Source organism: Muntiacus reevesi, chromosome 4, assembly GCF_963930625.1.
Source record: "Muntiacus reevesi chromosome 4, mMunRee1.1, whole genome shotgun sequence".
Lineage (NCBI taxonomy): Eukaryota > Metazoa > Chordata > Mammalia > Artiodactyla > Cervidae > Muntiacus > Muntiacus reevesi.
This window is the reverse complement of record NC_089252.1, coordinates 71669573-71686005: the sequence shown is the minus strand read 5'-3', so window position 1 is coordinate 71686005 and position 16433 is coordinate 71669573. Positions and strand designations below refer to the sequence as shown.

Genomic DNA, 16433 nt, shown 5'->3' with positions numbered 1-16433 from the left:
AAGCAGACTATGTATCACTTTGAAATTGCTGAAGGGAAAAAAATTTTTTTTGAGAACACAGATTTTATAGCAAAAGATAGGGAGAAAAGAAGGAACCAGGAAGCATTAAATTAGGAAACAAAATAATATGGCAAAGGCAGGATCAGACATGTGTTTTACTAATAAATGTAATTGGATAAAATTCATCATTTCAAAAGGAAAGGATTTAAGTGGATCAGAAGAAAATAAAACTACAGCTGTGTGTTCTCAAAGGACAACCCTGAAACTCTGTGACTCAGAAATATTAAAAGTGAAATAATAAGATATAGCAGGAAAGTGTAAACAGTGACAACAAAAATCAGAGTGCTTTTGCTTATGTTAAACAAGGTTGAACTCAAGGTAAAAATCTTGAGCTAAAAAAAGAAGGTCCAACCTATAATAAAAACACAACTATTATGAATATATTTATTTGGGCACTTTATAAAGTAAAATCAGAAAAAAAGTAGCAACAGTACAAGAATACAGTGAGATTTTACCTCATTTGTTTAGTACTTGGCCAATCAAGTATTAATAGAAAGAGCAAGACAATGAGATATCTTAAAAGATACAGTTAATAAATTTGATCTAACCTAATATGGACAGGGAGCCCCGGCATGCTGCAGTCCATGGGGTCACAAAGAGTTGGACACAACTGAGTGACTGAACTGAGCTGAACTGAATAATAATAATAGCTAACACTTAAATAGTACTGACTATGTGCTAGGCTCTGTTACTGTAACATTTTACACACATTAATACATTTAGTTCGCATAATAGCCCTGTGAGGTAGGTACTATATTACACATAAGGAAACTTCTAGATGTAGCAAAAATAGAAAGATTAACAATAAACCTGTAGAAACATAAAATGTATTCTTAAACTTTGGATTAAACAAAATAGTTTCATGGAGGGTTCATGGGTATTCATTATATTATTAATAAGAAGTAAATAAGTAAAGAAATTATTCATGAACCAAATATGGCAGTGTATCATAAATCAAAGATTAGGATTCAGCCAGTTTTGTCCTCCTGATATCTAGAAAAATAAGAAAGGAAAAATAGAGGTAGAGAAAAAACTTTGACTTGGGGCAGGGGAAGAAACTGGAAAGAAACAGTATTGCTAATACTTTATGTGGGATGTAGCCAAAGCTGTAATGACTAAAATTCATAGACGTAAACATTTTCTTTGTTAAATAGAAAGAATAAATTTATTAACTCAAGAAATTAGAAATATAACAACAAAATAATTGTAAATAAAGCAAAGGATATAATTAATAAAGTAAAATCACAAATTAATGAATTAGAAAATAAATAGTAAAATTGATATAATTCCAAAGCTGATTCCTTGAAAAATTAAAGTGATCAATAAACCACTAACTAATCTAATCTCTTACATCTCCTAGAGTGGACTCTTTCATATTTTCAAGGAAGAAAAGAATTTAAATTCTATTTAAAAATCTTCTGGAGTATGAAAAAAGATGGCAAATCTATCAATTATTTTTATGAAAGCTAACAGTGCTGATTTTTAAAACCTTAAGTATACCAAAAGTAAAACAACACACTAGGTTTCATACTCTATACTTGTGAGTAGTGATGCAAAAATATTAAAATGCATGCAAATAGGATTCAGTAAAATATTTAAAAGATTAAATGAGTCACAGTGAGGTATATCCTAAAAAGTCAGAAGGACGCCCTGTTAGGAAATCTATTTATATGAATCAGACAAAAATGAAAAGCCATATAATTATCTCAGTGAATGTTTGATTTTTAAAACTTTGGTAAGAATAGAAATAAAATAGATTTCCTTTACTTAATGAAAAAATTTCAAGTTAACTCCTACATCGTCATTAGTAGTAAAGCACTAGAAACATTTTATTAAAGTCGAGAATAAGAAAAAGATGATTTAACTACCTTTTAGCTGTTTTTCATTATTTAATAATAACTTTGAAGTACTAGCCAGTGCAGTTAATCAGGAAAACTAAACATACAGCATAAAAATAGGAAAATAGAAGAATTGAAGTTAATATAAGCAAGTATAGAATGAGTTTAAAATAATACAAGTATATCATTATTGTAGATAATGATTGCTTAGAGAAAAATTTAAAACTCATTAAAAACATTATATGGCTAGTTATAAAACAATGTACAAATAATCGTTGCTGTTGTAATAGAACCATTTAGTCACAAGTAGCATTTCTCCAATAGTCTTTAGATGCCAGGCATTGTAACCATAAAATAACTGAGAATAAATATAACATGCAATGTATAATAGATACATAAAGAAAACTATTAAACTTTGCTTTGGAGTGTAAGGGAAGACAAGCAGATAAACATACTACAAATATACTCCAGCCTTGAGCAGGAAGACTGTATTAGTTCCTAAAACAGTTGATGAACTCAATGCAGTAATAAATTTCTAATGTTTTAAAGGGAATTTGACAAAACATTGTTTAAATGTATCTTAAAAATTATGAAAAGTGACCAGGAAAATTTGTGTGATACTAATTCAGAAATAGACCAGGAGAGCAGTAGAACCACACAGAAGTTGTAAGCACATGTAGAAGTGTAGCAGATTCTAGTGTTCACTTCTACCCTGTGGATTTAGACTGGGTTCTTTAATAAAGTGTTAGGACACTTGACAAGTCACTCTGTAAAAAAATACTAAAATAGATATTTACTCCTTACCAAAATATATTAGATATTTAAATTTCTGATATAAAACAATGAAATAAGAAGGAAAGAAATAGAAAGAAAAGAAAGGTCTTTTTTTTCCCCTAGCCTTTGGAATAGGCAAGGGCTTTCTTTTTTCTTTTACTTTCTTTCGCATGTGTACCTCATTATTTTTGTTTTTAACTTTTTGCACTCGTTTTTAAATTTTTATTTTATATTGGAATATAGTTCATTTACAGTGTTGTGTTAGTTTCAAATGTACAGCAAAGTGACTCAGCTCTAAATGTACATATACCTGTATCTTTTTCAGATTCTCTTCTCATGTAGCTTATTACAGAGTATTAAGTAGAGTCCCCTCTGCTCTACAGCTGGCTCTTGCTGTTATCTGTTTTTATGGAATAGTGTGTACATGTCAATCCCACGCTCCTAATTTATCCCTCCCCCCGCCTTTCCCTTTGGCAACTTAAGTTCGTTTTTTGTGTCTGAATCTGTTTTGTAAATAATTGATTTGTGCCATTTTGTTTTTAGATTCCACATTTAAGTGATATCATATATTTGTCTTTCTCTGCCTTAACCTACTGTGATAATCTCCATGGTCCATCCATAATGCAAGTGGAATTTTATCCTTTTTTATGACTGAGTAATATTTCATTGTATATACATATTCCTCTGTCACTTAACATTTAGGTTGTTTCCATGTCTTGGCTGTTGTAAATTGTGCTGCAGTGAACGTTGGGGGTGCTTACATCTTTGCAAATTATAGTTTTCTTCAGCTATATGCCCAAGAGTGGAATTGCTGGATTATGTGGTAGTTCTGCTTTTACTTTTTAAGTAACCTCAGTACTGAATACATAGTTGTTGTACCAATTTATATTCCCACCAGCAGTGTAGGAGGGTTCCCTTTCCTCCACACCCTCTCCAGCATTTATTGTTTGTAGACTTTTTGGTAATGGCCCTTCTGACCAGTGTGAGGTGATCCCTCACTGTGGTTTCTGTTTGCTTTACTCTAATAATTAGTGATATGGAACAGCCTTTCATGTGCATTTTGGCCATCTGTGTGCTTTTTTTGGAAGTGTCTGTTTCAGTCTTCTGCCCATTTTCCTTTGGGATGTTTGACTTTTTATTGGATATTGAGCTGCATGAGCTCTTTGTATATTTTGGAGATGAATCCCTTGTTGGTCACTTTGTTTGCAAATATTTTCTCCCATCCTATGGGTTGCCTTTTTGCTTTGTTTATGGTTTCCTCTGCTGTGCAAATCCTTTTGTGAATAACTAGGTCCCATTTGTTTATTTTTTTGTTTTATTTTCATTACTCTAAAATGTGGATCCAAAAATATATTGCCACGATTTATGTCAAAGAGAGTTCAGCCTGTTTTCCTCTAAGAGTTTTAATGTATCTGATCTTACATTTAGGTCTTTAATACATTTTTAGTTTATTTTTGTGCATGGTGTTAGAGAATGTTCTAAATTTCATTCTTTGACATGTAGCTGTCTGGTTTTCCCAGCATCACTTACAGAAGAGACTGTCTTTTCTCCATTGTATAGTATTGCCTCTTTTGTCATAGATTAATTGACCACAGGTGTGTGAGTTTATTTCTGGGCTATCTTGTTCTATTGATCTATATTCCTATTTTTGTGTTAGTACCATACTGTTTTGATTACTGTAGCTTTGTAATATAGCCTGAAGTCAGGGAGCTTGATTGCACCAGCTGTTTTTCTTTCTTAAGATTGTTTTGGCTATCTGTTTTACACATGGTAGTGTATATATGTCAACGCTATATATTTATATATGTCTCCCAGTTCATTCCACTGTTCCCTTATCCCCACCTCCACCTGTCCACATGTCCATTCTCTACATCTGCATCTCTGTTACTGCCTTGCAAATAGTACTGCCCTGCACCATTTTTTCTAGATTCCATACATATTGTTAATATATGACATTTGTTTTTCTGATTTACTTCATTCTGTGTGACAGACTCAGGGTCCATCCACATCACTACAGATGACCCAGTTTCATTCCTTTTTCTGAGTAATATCCCACTGTAAACATGCACCACATCTTCTTTATCCGCTCCTCTGTTGGACATTTAGGTTGTTTCTGTGTCTGGGCTGTTGTAAATAGTGCTACTACACACGTAGAGGGTACATTTATCTTTTTGAATTAGCGTTTTGTCTGGCTATTTGCCCAGGAGTGGGATTGCTGGATCCTATGACAGATCTATTTTTAGTTTTCTGAGGAACCTCTGCATTGTTCTCCACAGCGGCTGCACCAACTTATGGTCCCACCAAGGGTGTAGGAGGGTTTCCTTTTCTCCATACTCTCTCCAGCATTTGTTATTGGTACACTTTTTAATGATGGCCATTCTGATTGGTGTGAGGTGGTACCTCATTGTAGTTTTAATTTGCATTCTAACCAGTCCATCCTAAAGGAGATCAGTCCTGGGTGTTCATTGGAAGGACTGATGCTAAAGCTGAAACTCCAATACTTTGGTCACCTCATGCAAACAGTTGACTCATTGGAAAGGACCCTGATGCTGGGAGGGATTGGGGGCAGGAAGAGAAGGGGATGACAGAGCGTGAGGTGGCTGGATGGCATCACCGACTTCATGGACATGAGTTTGAGTAGACTCCTGGAGTTGGTGATGGACAGGGAGGCCTGGCGTGCTGCGATCCATGGGGTTGCAAAGAGTCAGACACAACTGAGCAACTGAACTGAACTGAACTGAACTGAATAATGAGTGATGTTGAGCATCTTTTCATGTATTTGTTAGCCTGCGGTATGTCTTCTTTGGAGAAATGTCTATTTATGTCTTCTGACCATTTTTCGATTGGGTTGTTTGAAAGGGGGTTGTTATTGTTGTTTATTCTCTTTTTTATAATTTCTGTATTATTTCATTTTTTTATAAAAGACATATTTTTATAATCAGAAAAAAAAAAAGCCTACTTTTTATCTTGAAGAATCCCCAAACTCCATCTGGGGACCTGATCCCAGCCTTTTGTCCCCTCTCCACAGACCAGGTTAACCGCATGTTCCCTGGGCAGGGCATCCTCAGGCGCTGCTGACAGCCCTGGGCCCCTGGACCACTGTAGCTCTCAGAGGCCCTGCAGTCACACGGGGAGGCCCAGAGCAAAAGGTGGAGGCACTCCCCAGGGCCCGCAGTGACGCGGTCAGTTGCCTAGACTGGGAGCCCCAGAGCACATCCTGGGGGAGGGGCAGATACATATTGGAAGCTTGGAGTTGGAGGAGGGCAGCGGAGGCCATCCAAGTCTCTCTCGGCCCAGGGATTTGGGTTGAGGCAGGAGTGAGGAGGTGGGGAAAGACCAACAGCTAGCTTGTTAGACATACTGACTCCCAGATTCTGAGGAGTGCAGAAGGTTTGACTTCGTCTAGTCCTGTGTTTCCTAATCTTCATATCTATAGACTGCCTTCACTATCACTTCTGTGAAATTTTGCATTAGATAGACACTCACTGGTTTTTTGTTTGTTTAAATAAATTTATTGTAAAGGGCAACTTTGAATGATTGTTGTCATTGGAAACCAATATTGTTTCCTATGAAAAGTAGGCAAGTGCCAAAAGTAAAGAGAGTAGAAAACACAGTGGAGGGGGGTGGGGGGAGATAGATGTATGCTGTTTCCAACAACAGGCTGTGAGCTGTTTTAGAGAGATCTTAACGATGGATGCACTAGCTCTGAACTGAGACTTGCTCTTCAAAGTGAAGGTGGAAGCATTCTCACTACACATTCTTCCTTGTCCACACACCACATAACATCATTTCCTGACCCAGCAATGGTGCACATGGGGCTCAAAGAGCATGCCGAGGAAGCCCCTCCACTATGCCGCCTCCTCCGCCCTGCCCTCCTGGGGGAGGGATGCTGTCAGGGGTGAAGGCTCGTGCGGGCCGGGAGCAGCTGGGTCAGGACACCCTGTCTGCCTTGTCCACCCTGGTCTGCAGGCCTTTGAGGATATCTACCTGGAGGAGCGGAAGACCATCAAGGTCCTGCTGGAGTACGCCGACAAGATGTTCACCTATGTCTTCGTGCTGGAGATGCTGCTCAAGTGGGTGGCCTACGGCTTCAAGAAGTACTTCACCAACGCCTGGTGCTGGCTTGACTTCCTCATCGTGGACGTAAGTGTGACCCCTGAAGGGAAGAGAGGAGAGGGGGCGCCCTTAGCCAGTGCGAGAAGGAGCTGAGGCTGAGGGACGGAAGGACGGAAGGACAGGGTGGCGGGAGTTCGGCAGGCTGAAGTGGAGGCTCTTGGCTGCGCTGCAAGGCAGGCGGAGGGGCAGGAGAGCCGAGTCTGCGGTCACGGAGGGGAGGCAATCAGAACCCCCGGCCGGGGACACAGGGGAATCTAGGCCCTGCTCCTGGGAGAACCTGGACTCCCCATGGGGGTCAGTGCGTACAGTCCTGGCAGGGCTGTGAGCCGGGGCAGGAGTGAGTTCTCACCCGCTCAGGACAGCCAGAAGCAGGGCGCTGACGAGCCTGTGTTAGCCCTCACCACGGCACCTTGTGCAGTGTCCGTCAGGACCGCTGCACACAGGGCCAGTTACGAGCCCACATGTCTGCACACGAGAGGGGGCCGTCTGTATAGGAGATGGGGTGAACCGAAGGCCAGAGGGCATGGGTTGGCGAAGGGGTGCTCGGCAGGTGGGAGATCGTCCTGGCTCAGGTAGAAGGTACCACGACGGGGAGGATGAGTCGGGTGGAGTCACCTGTGAGAAGGAGGAAAGCCGTGAACATGGGCTGAGTGGGGGGTTCTGGCCAGCTGCCCTGGGTCATCTGGTAGCTGGCAGGCCATGCCAGCCTCTGATGTGTCCAGAAGGGCCTGGGGTAGGAGGCTGGCATGTCCTCTGGGCACCCGGTGGGCAGATGGAATGCAGCCCCTCCCCACAGCTCCCCAGGCCCCGGAACCTTGTTGGGTGTATGCAGGTTGAGTTCAGGGTCTTGCTGGGCTCCTGAGTACAGTCAAGTGGAGAGTAACCAGAGGGTGATGGGGGGAGAATTGAGGCTCGGGGTGCGGGGCAGCCTTGGATCTGTGCTCCCTGAGGGCAGCGGGAACACGGCGAAGGGCCCACGTGAGGGCTCAGCATCTGGCAGTGGTGCTTCTCCCACAACAGAACGTGGGTCAGGATGTGCAAGCTGGGAAGAGTTTTCCAGAAGACGCCCTTGGCTTCTGGGCTTGGCGTCAGGCTCTGCCCACCTGCAGGGGCTGTCCTTCCTAGAGTTCTAGCTTAGGCCTGTGCTCAGTCCCTACAGCCCCAGAGGCCCAAGAGAGGGACTCGACGGCCAGTGGACCTGGCCAGGCTCAGGCCTCGGTGGGAGGTTAAGCTTGAGTGGCCTCCTGAGCTAGAGCATGCATGCAGACACAGAGCCTTACGGCTGGGCCTCCTCACAGGTGACTCCAAGCCCCCACAAGTGGCTGAAAAGATGCTAATGCTGGATAAGGGGTGCTGGGGTGGCAGACAGACAGGGGCTCTGGGTGCACTTATAGCCTGGGGCCCTCAGAGCCTCGCTGAGATGACGGAAAGGACTCTGAGGCCTCCCTGCCAAGGGGCTGTGGGAAGCCCTGGGAGCCTGGCCGCTCTGCCCTGGGCCCCCTCACCCACCTGTTCCTGCAGCTTCGTGGGACTGACTCCCCCAGGGCAGGCCAGACAGAGTCTGCAAAGATGTCTGGGCAAGCCCACCCCCTCCCACCCCCTGTCACTTTGGAGAACTTAGCTGAGGCCAAGCCTCAGGTCCTGAAATTCCCAAGATTGGAGAATTAGCCTGTGGAGAGGAAAACTGAGGGTCGCAGCAGAGGAGGGCCTGGCCCAGGGTAAAGGAGAAGGAAGTGGTGCTGGAATCCAGCTTTCCTGATTCTGGCCATGCCACCCCCACCCCCATCCCCACACCCCATGAAAATGGTGGACTTCGGGCCTCAAGATCTGGAGAAGGGTGTTTCCATGTTCAATTCATGCATTTTTTAAAAAAAACTGTCGAGCATCTACTATATGCAGGCGCTATAGCAGATGCTGGGGATCTCAGGGAACAAAATAGACAAAGTCGCTGCCTTCCTGGAGGAAGGTAACTGGGAACCAGAAACATAATACATGAGCCGGCTTTATATAATATTACACTGGTGATTTACACATGGAGAAAAAGAAGTGGAAACGGAAGGGGATTAGGACTCAGGGAGAAGGGAAGACACAGATTACAACTTGCACAGATTACAAGATGGCTAAAAATAGGCCAACTGTGACGATTTTGAAGGAACTTGGGGCTAGCCAGGCAGATGTCCGCAGAACATTCCAAGCAGAGGTTGGAGCGGCAGTGCAAAGGTCCTGTGGTGGGAGAGTGCCTGGGACACTTGAGGAACCAGAAGGAGGGCAGAGTGGCTGGGGCAGAGGAGAGGGGACGGGAAGTGCCGGAGTTGAGGCCAGACTGCATGGAGTAGAATGCGTGCAGCCTTTGAAAAACCATGGGCCTTTATTTAGAATGAAATGGGAGGCGTTGGAGGGCTTTGGACAGACGAGTGACATCATCTAACTCGTTATGAAAGGATCACCCTGTCCAGGGGAGAGGAAGTGATAGCAGAGGGAAATTGGGAGGCTGTGGCAATAATCCAGGGGAGAGAAGACGGTGGCCTGGCCAGGATGGCGGCAGTGGAAGCGGTGAGAAATATTTGGACTTCTGACGTATTTTGAAGGCAGAGCCAACAGGAAATCCTAATGGGTTAGATGTCGGGTGTGTGAGACAGAGAGAAGGCAGGGATGATGCCAAGGCTTGTGGCCTGGGCAGCTGGAAGGATGGAGCTGCCATCAGCCGAGATCGGGTAGAAAGGCGGGGCGAGCTTGGGAAGGAACAGACAAGGGCGGCCTGCTGGGAACTAGCTGGGGAGCCTGGCCAGACCTGGTCCCTGGGACCCTGGCCTTAGCAGGAGGTCCCTGAGAGATGACCCTCGTCCTCTCCAGAGTGGGGACCAGCATCCTTGAGGGGTGAGTCAGGGCAGCACAGAAGTCCATCCTGGGAGTCCTTGGAGGAGGCAACTCCTCCAAGCTCTTCTGCCCAGTCTTCTCCCAACCTGCGTTCCAAGCCTGAGAGCAGGCTATGGGGGTCACACCTACCCCCCACTCCCCACTCCCCATGGCCCCTCACAACCCCCAGGCTGCCCTCAGAGCCTGGGTGGCAGTAATGGTGATAGCCAGCATGGTCAGGCAGGAGGCCACGTCCAACCTGTGATCACTGGCCAGCAGTGACATAAGAAGGTATTGGATGCCCGTGGAGCTTTAGAAGGATAAAGTCCAAGGGGTAGAAATGTCCCGGTGGGGACAGGGCAGAGGAAGCAGAGAGCAGTCCGCAGGGGCTCCATCTGAGCCTCTCTTGTGTGAAGATGACAGAATGTTGCAAGGTTCAGCCTTGAGGAAATGCCCCAGGGTGGTCTGTCTGCTCATATCCAACTCAGGATGGTCCTTCTTCCCCCAAAGAGTCTACTCTGGGGGAGGGGAGGGGCCAGCCCAATAATCTGATTTGAAGGAAAGTGCACAGGAACCTAAAGCCCCCCAGGCTTTGTGGCCCTGCTCTTCCACGCTAGCAGGTGGCTTTGGAACTCCGTTTCTGCATCTGTAGAATGGGGAGAAGCATTCCGAGGCCAGGGTGAGTGGAGCTGTCACAGACATGTCTGTGAAGTACACACAGCAGGCCCTGGTGAAGTTCTGAAAGCTGGAACACGCCTGGCCTTGGCCCCAGCCTCTTGGGCCCGGGGAAGGCTGGCCCAGCACAGGACAGCCTGTGAAGATGATCCCGCCGGAAATCGTAAAGCCTGGACACAGGGCAGCCTGGACACACCCAGCCTGTGTTCGGTGGGCCAAGAGCCCTGCCACCGGTCTCGAGCTGGCCTCGTGGGCCCATCCACCCGCCTCCCACAGGTCTCGCTGATCAGCCTGGTGGCCAACGCCCTGGGCTTTGCTGAGATGGGCCCCATCAAGTCACTGCGGACCTTGCGTGCGCTCCGACCCCTGCGAGCCCTGTCACGATTTGAGGGCATGAGGGTAAGAGGGGTGGCTCTCCTCATGGGAGCAGTGGGCGGTGGCTCTGTAAAGGGGACCCCCAGACTCACTTGCTGTTCAGGCGGCCCCGACCTGCTGCAAACATGTGTGAGATCTCCAGGAGGTATGGCTGGGCTTAGAGGTGCCTGGAGGTGGAGAGCTGTGAGAACCTCCCCCCAGGCCTGACGCCCCAGCCCGGTGGGCTCCACAAGGGCCAGAGAGCACTGGATGAAGGAAAGGAAGCAAGGGCTGGCCCACGGGTTTCTCAGCTGCAGCCCAGCCTCACCAGCCCCTTCGGTTCCTGCTCTCCCATGGGGCCTCGTGTCTGTGTGTGCCCCGCCTCCTGACAGACACAGCCTGCCGTCCCGCTGTCTAGGACGGGCAGTAGGGCAGGGCTACTGAGGATAAAGCAAGCAAGGGAGGCGCCAGTTGTAGTCCTACCATCAGAGAGCAGTTTGGTTTGCTTACTAAACTCTTTGGCACTATTTTCTAAGTGCAGAGAGCTCTGCCTTTATTCCAGTCGCTAGATTTTACCAAAGAATGTGCACATTTAAGGCAAATTTAAAGGTCCACCAAGAAAAAACATTACCTGTGATATATAGCAAGAAAACAAGCCTATATGTTTGTGTGAGAATGTTCTTTGTTTTTTATTGTTTTTACGGAGCGTGCACGGTTCTGTCGTAACTTCAGCAGACACCTCCGTGTGTCTCTCACTGACTCGGAAGACACCACTGTGCACCCCATTCGGTTGATGGTTGTGAACTTGGCCCACATCCCAGTCCATGGACAAACAAACCGCTTACTTCTTGGGGGAAGCCACTCACAAGTGAATAACCTAAGTTAAATGCTCCCACATGTCCAGTGAGAGAAGAAACCCTTGGTTCATGGGGCACGGGGACACGGGGGAGACACGAGTTACCAGGAATGCCTCTGCTGTGGCTATTGGCCACAGAGCCAGCCAAAGGCAAATGCGAGAGTTGGCTTCCCACCCTGTTCCCATGTTCATCGCATGCTGGGCCAGGGACACCCCCCTCCCACTTCTTTGCACGTGTCAGCATTACCCGTCCTGGCACCATACCCACCACACAGCCCCACGCCAGCTCTGTTTCCAGTTTGTGTGGCAAACATGTCCCTGGCTCACAGACAGCTAGGGACTAGGTCTCTCCCTGGAGTGAAGTCCCCAGTTCTTTTTGCCAAGGATGCCTCTCCTGGGTGCTGTGAGTTTAAATGAAGAGAGCGTGGGGCCGTGGCTCCATGGGGTCAGAGGGCCGCTCTCTGGAGAGGGCAGAGGCAGAAAGTGCGCACAGACCACCCTGCCAGCCCTGATCCCATCACAGCACCCTCCACATGTACCAGCCGGAGATCCCCCAGGCACACTTTACGGGAGAATACCCATCCATCTTGGGAGCAGCAGACCCAAAATAAACCAGAAACTCAGAGAATGTGTCTCCAGAGACCCTTTCTTCCCCATCAGATTTCTGGTGTACTATCTAGCAGAGACCATGCTGAAAGTTAAGTTTGAAGGTCATGGATTCCGGGCAGGGCTATGAAGGATAAGACCAGAGGCTCTGAGCTGTGTCAGACTATGGGATGCAGAGCAGAAGGCGTGTGTGCTCTCTCTCACTGCCCACCAGAGCTTCCAGCCATGGGCTGTCCTTCCTTGGTGACAGGAAATGTTCCCCACCCCTACCCCCACAGGGACCTATACCCAGGGGGTTCAGTAGGTTTGGGGGGGCGTCTTACAAAGAGTGTGCATTCTGAGCACCCCCAGAAACTGAGTCTGTTCTCTGCCCACTTGAGGTTGTGGTCAACGCCCTGGTGGGCGCCATCCCATCCATCATGAACGTCCTTCTCGTCTGCCTCATCTTCTGGCTCATCTTCAGCATCATGGGCGTGAACCTCTTCGCGGGGAAGTTTGGGAGGTGCATCAACCAGACCGAGGGAGACATGCCCTTGAACTATACCATCGTGAACAACAAGAGTGACTGTGAGTCTTTCAACGTGACTGGCGAATTGTACTGGACCAAGGTGAAAGTGAACTTTGACAACGTGGGGGCCGGGTACCTGGCCCTTCTGCAGGTGGTGAGTCCTGTGGTGGGTGGGTGGGGGGACTGCCTTCCTCTCACTGGTTGTTCAGCAACAGGCACCTTCCCCTTTGCTGTGGGCAGGAGGGGGACAGCGGGGCCACTCTGGATCCTCACAATAGGGTTGTGTCGCCCAAAGGAGGGTCAGGATTCTCCAGAGACTTCTTGTCTATTTGGGAAGGCACCAGATGTTCCTTTCTAAGGAAGATGCTACACTTTCCAAACATGGCGTGGGACTCCAGGGCTGCGGCATTTTCCCCAGCTGTCCAGCCAGCAGTCAGGTTGGCTCCTCCACTGTCCGTTTGGCAGCGCGATAGCACAGGTTGCAAATGAGTGACCATGGACACCCAGGGACTGAACCGCTAGCAAAACTGTGACTCTGGCCACCCCTCTGTTATACAAGGTAGTGATTCCTCCTGCATTGTTTAAAAGAATATATTTACTTTCATCTCTAATGTGCAAGATGTCCAAACACTCACGACCCTACCGAAGTTTCTATTGATTTGTGAGGACGATGGCTTCAGTGACTATAATGCATAGGATGCAAATAGCCTTGACAGCAGAAATGCAAGCAGAACTGTAACACATAAAGCTGCAGCTTTTTCTTCTTGCTGTCCCAATGCGAAGCCCAGACACCTGTCTCTAGTGCTGAGCAGAAGGAAACTCAGCACATCCCCTCACATCTCCACTGTTGTTTTTGTTGTTTAGTTGCTCAGTCGTGTCCAACTCTTTGTGACCCCATGGACTGTAGCCCACCAGGCCCCTCTGTCCATGGGATTTCCTAGGCGAGATTACTGGAGTGGGTTGCCATTTCCTTCATCAGGGGATCTTCCTGACCCAGGGATCAAATCTTAGCCTCCTGCACATTTTCTGCATTGACAGGTGGGTTCCCTACTGCTGAGCCACCAAGGAAGCACCCCCACCCACCTCTTAAATCTCAGGAGAAGGTTTCTCCAGAGTCCCTGAAATACTTCACGGGGAACAGGACTAGAGCCCAACCCAGAGAGCCTTCCGTTCTGAATGTCAACGCTTGGAAGGAAAGCCCCCTGCTGTAGTCTGAGAACTGCCTGCCGTTGCAGACACAACCACAGTGGCTAGAAGGAATTCGGCCATGGGCACCTCGTAACCTTGGGTGGTCCCCAGCAGGTCCCACCGCATCTCCAGGCCTCTCTCTGCGGGTGAGGCCCCATGGCACAGGGAGCTGAAGCAGTTGCCTTCTCTGTGGCTGCTTTGGTTTCCCCATCCACCCTCCCTGATTCATAAAAACTCTCAGATGTGGGAAATCTGTGTAGACCAGCTTACACACTGAAAAGAGGCTCAGGACATGACAGGATTACGCTGAGGACACAAATGAGATCCGCTAGGTAGTCAGTCTCACCAGCAAGCATGTCCCTCAGTTCTGAATCATCCTAGCAGCCCAGCCTGGGGCCGTCCATGCCACCAGCGCCAGGACCCTGTGCTGTTCGGCCTCCTCTTTCCTGCCATGCCAGAACCAGCGAGTGTGGACTCGCAAGAGCCAGTTGTTATATTTTCCGATATTTTGTGAGCCATTATTAAAAATTAGATTTATAAACTTGTAATTAACTCAATGATACTGAAACAAAATAAAAACTTACCATTACCGCTTATTATCATCTATGCTCTTGAGGTTACGCACGCCTATTATAGTCATACCATGAAAACACTACAAGGCTGTGGTCCTGTGCATCTCTTCCCAGCACTGAGTTCAGTAACGGCACGTTGGCAACTCGAGGTTGGCCATGATGGGAATGTTTACACAGAGAAGTTGTCAAACACAACAGTCAGGGCTTTTTTATGTATAATTTTATGTTATTTATTTTTGTCCGTGCTGGGTCTTCATTGCTGCACGGGTTTTTCTCTAGTTGCAGCAAGCGGGAGCTACTCTCTAGTTACCGTGTGTGGGCTTCTCATTGGCTTCTCTTGTTGCGGAGCACAGCCTCTGGAGTTCAAGGGCTTCCATAGTTGTCGCTCCTGGGCTCTAGAGCACAGGATCAATAGCTGTGGCAAACAGTTTAGTTGCTTCTCAGTATATGGGATCTTCCTGTGTCAGGGATCGGACCCATGTCTCCTGCATTGGCAGGCGAATTTTTCACCACTGAGCCACCAGGAAGCCCCGTCAGGGCTTTTACTTTTCCTTCCGGAAAGTCACTTGTTAGTCATTTGCCAACACACCACTAGCAAAAGGACCCCCTTACGTATGAGGGAACGTTAGGATGCTTGAGGGACGTCCTTGGAACGCTGTGGAGCAGAAGCCCCACAAGGCTTATGACAGAGAGGGCCAGGTCAGCACCGGGGTCCACCTTGCCAGAGCAGAGAACCCTAGTGCCCCCTCTCTGTTCCTGACACCCCCTGTAGGCCTCCGTGTCATTTTAGAATCTGAAATGAATGCAGATCTGAAGGGTAGTCTCTTGGCCAACATCAAAATGCTTATTCCCCCACTAAATGACCTTCCTGGATTGTCTGCTTGGCTGGCTTCCCCTCCCCCTCAGCCCTGAACAAGAAGGCCTTTCCCCAACTGCTCAGCCATTTGGATACCACTGAAAGGGTGGAGCAGGCTGCCTGCTTCTGGTGGGAGGTTACTTCCTGGTCCCATCTGTCCAGATAGGAGCCCAAAGTAGCTCCATAGACGCAGAGTTAAACTATTTTCTTACTCTTGTCTCTTCCTTCCAGGCAACATTTAAAGGTTGGATGGACATCATGTATGCAGCTGTAGACTCCAGGGGGGTAGGTTGTCACGCTGTTCTCTCTCCCTGAATCAGTCAAGGTTCCAAGCACCCAAGGCTCCCAGCTGCTTAGCCACCACGGAAACAGGGTCTGCAGCCCATAAGGGCCAGGTCTCTTGTGTCAGCCCAGAGTCAAGCCTCTCTGGAATGCCCTTGGCTGCCCCTGGGACATGGTTGTACGGTCTCCCAGGGACTCCCCAGATTCTCAGATATCTTGTGAATTGCATTCATTGTAATTTAGCTGAACCAAAATCCTACCCTTAGAGGATGGGGTAGGACCAGCAGAGACACAAATCAAGTTTCTCTGTGGTCCTGTCCCTGCCCCACATACATACACCAGCCACCATATCACACTGACAGCTGAAGGCTGAGAGACGCCTCCATATACTCACACCTGCCCGTGGCCCAGGGGCAGGAGCCACACGGGGATGCGGGGCGGGGCCAGCACTGAGCCCAGCGTGCCTGCCCTCCTCACCTGCCACCACCCGCCCTCCTCAACTCCATCCCCACCCGCCCCTCACACACATGCAGACCCACACCCCGTGGGGTGACGCTCCTCTGACACACCCAGTCAGCCCACCTTCCTGCCTGCCTGACCTCCTGTCCGCTTTCTCCCTTCTAGTACGAGGAGCAGCCCCAGTGGGAATACAACCTCTACATGTATATCTACTTTGTCGTCTTCATCATCTTTGGGTCTTTCTTCACCCTGAACCTGTTCATCGGTGTCATCATTGACAACTTTAACCAACAGAAGAAAAAGATACGTCGAGCACGGGCTCCGCGGGCTGCAGGGCAGGGCTGGGTGCCAGACACCTGGCAGCTTTTCTGGCTCCTGGCCCCATTTTTCCTTCCTGTTGGGGACTTAGCTCCCACTGGGATGGGGTGCGAGA

The 16433-nt window shown here is 47.8% G+C and overlaps 1 protein-coding gene across 4 annotated transcripts in view; it reads left to right on the top strand.

The window, feature by feature from the left end:
• SCN5A (sodium voltage-gated channel alpha subunit 5) overlaps positions 1–16433 on the top strand; it is a 100260-nt gene that overhangs the window by 74242 nt on the left and 9585 nt on the right. For 2 of the 4 annotated variants that reach the window (XM_065933021.1, XM_065933022.1), the window contains exons 20-24: positions 6642–6815; positions 10596–10718; positions 12516–12797; positions 15491–15544; positions 16166–16303. In XM_065933021.1, coding sequence (XP_065789093.1) covers positions 6642–6815; positions 10596–10718; positions 12516–12797; positions 15491–15544; positions 16166–16303 — 771 coding nt within the window. Of the gene's footprint in view, positions 1–6641; positions 6816–10595; positions 10719–12515; positions 12798–15490; positions 15545–16165; positions 16308–16433 lie in introns of all 4 variants that reach the window. The other 2 variants (XM_065933019.1, XM_065933023.1) reach the window with 1 other exon arrangement.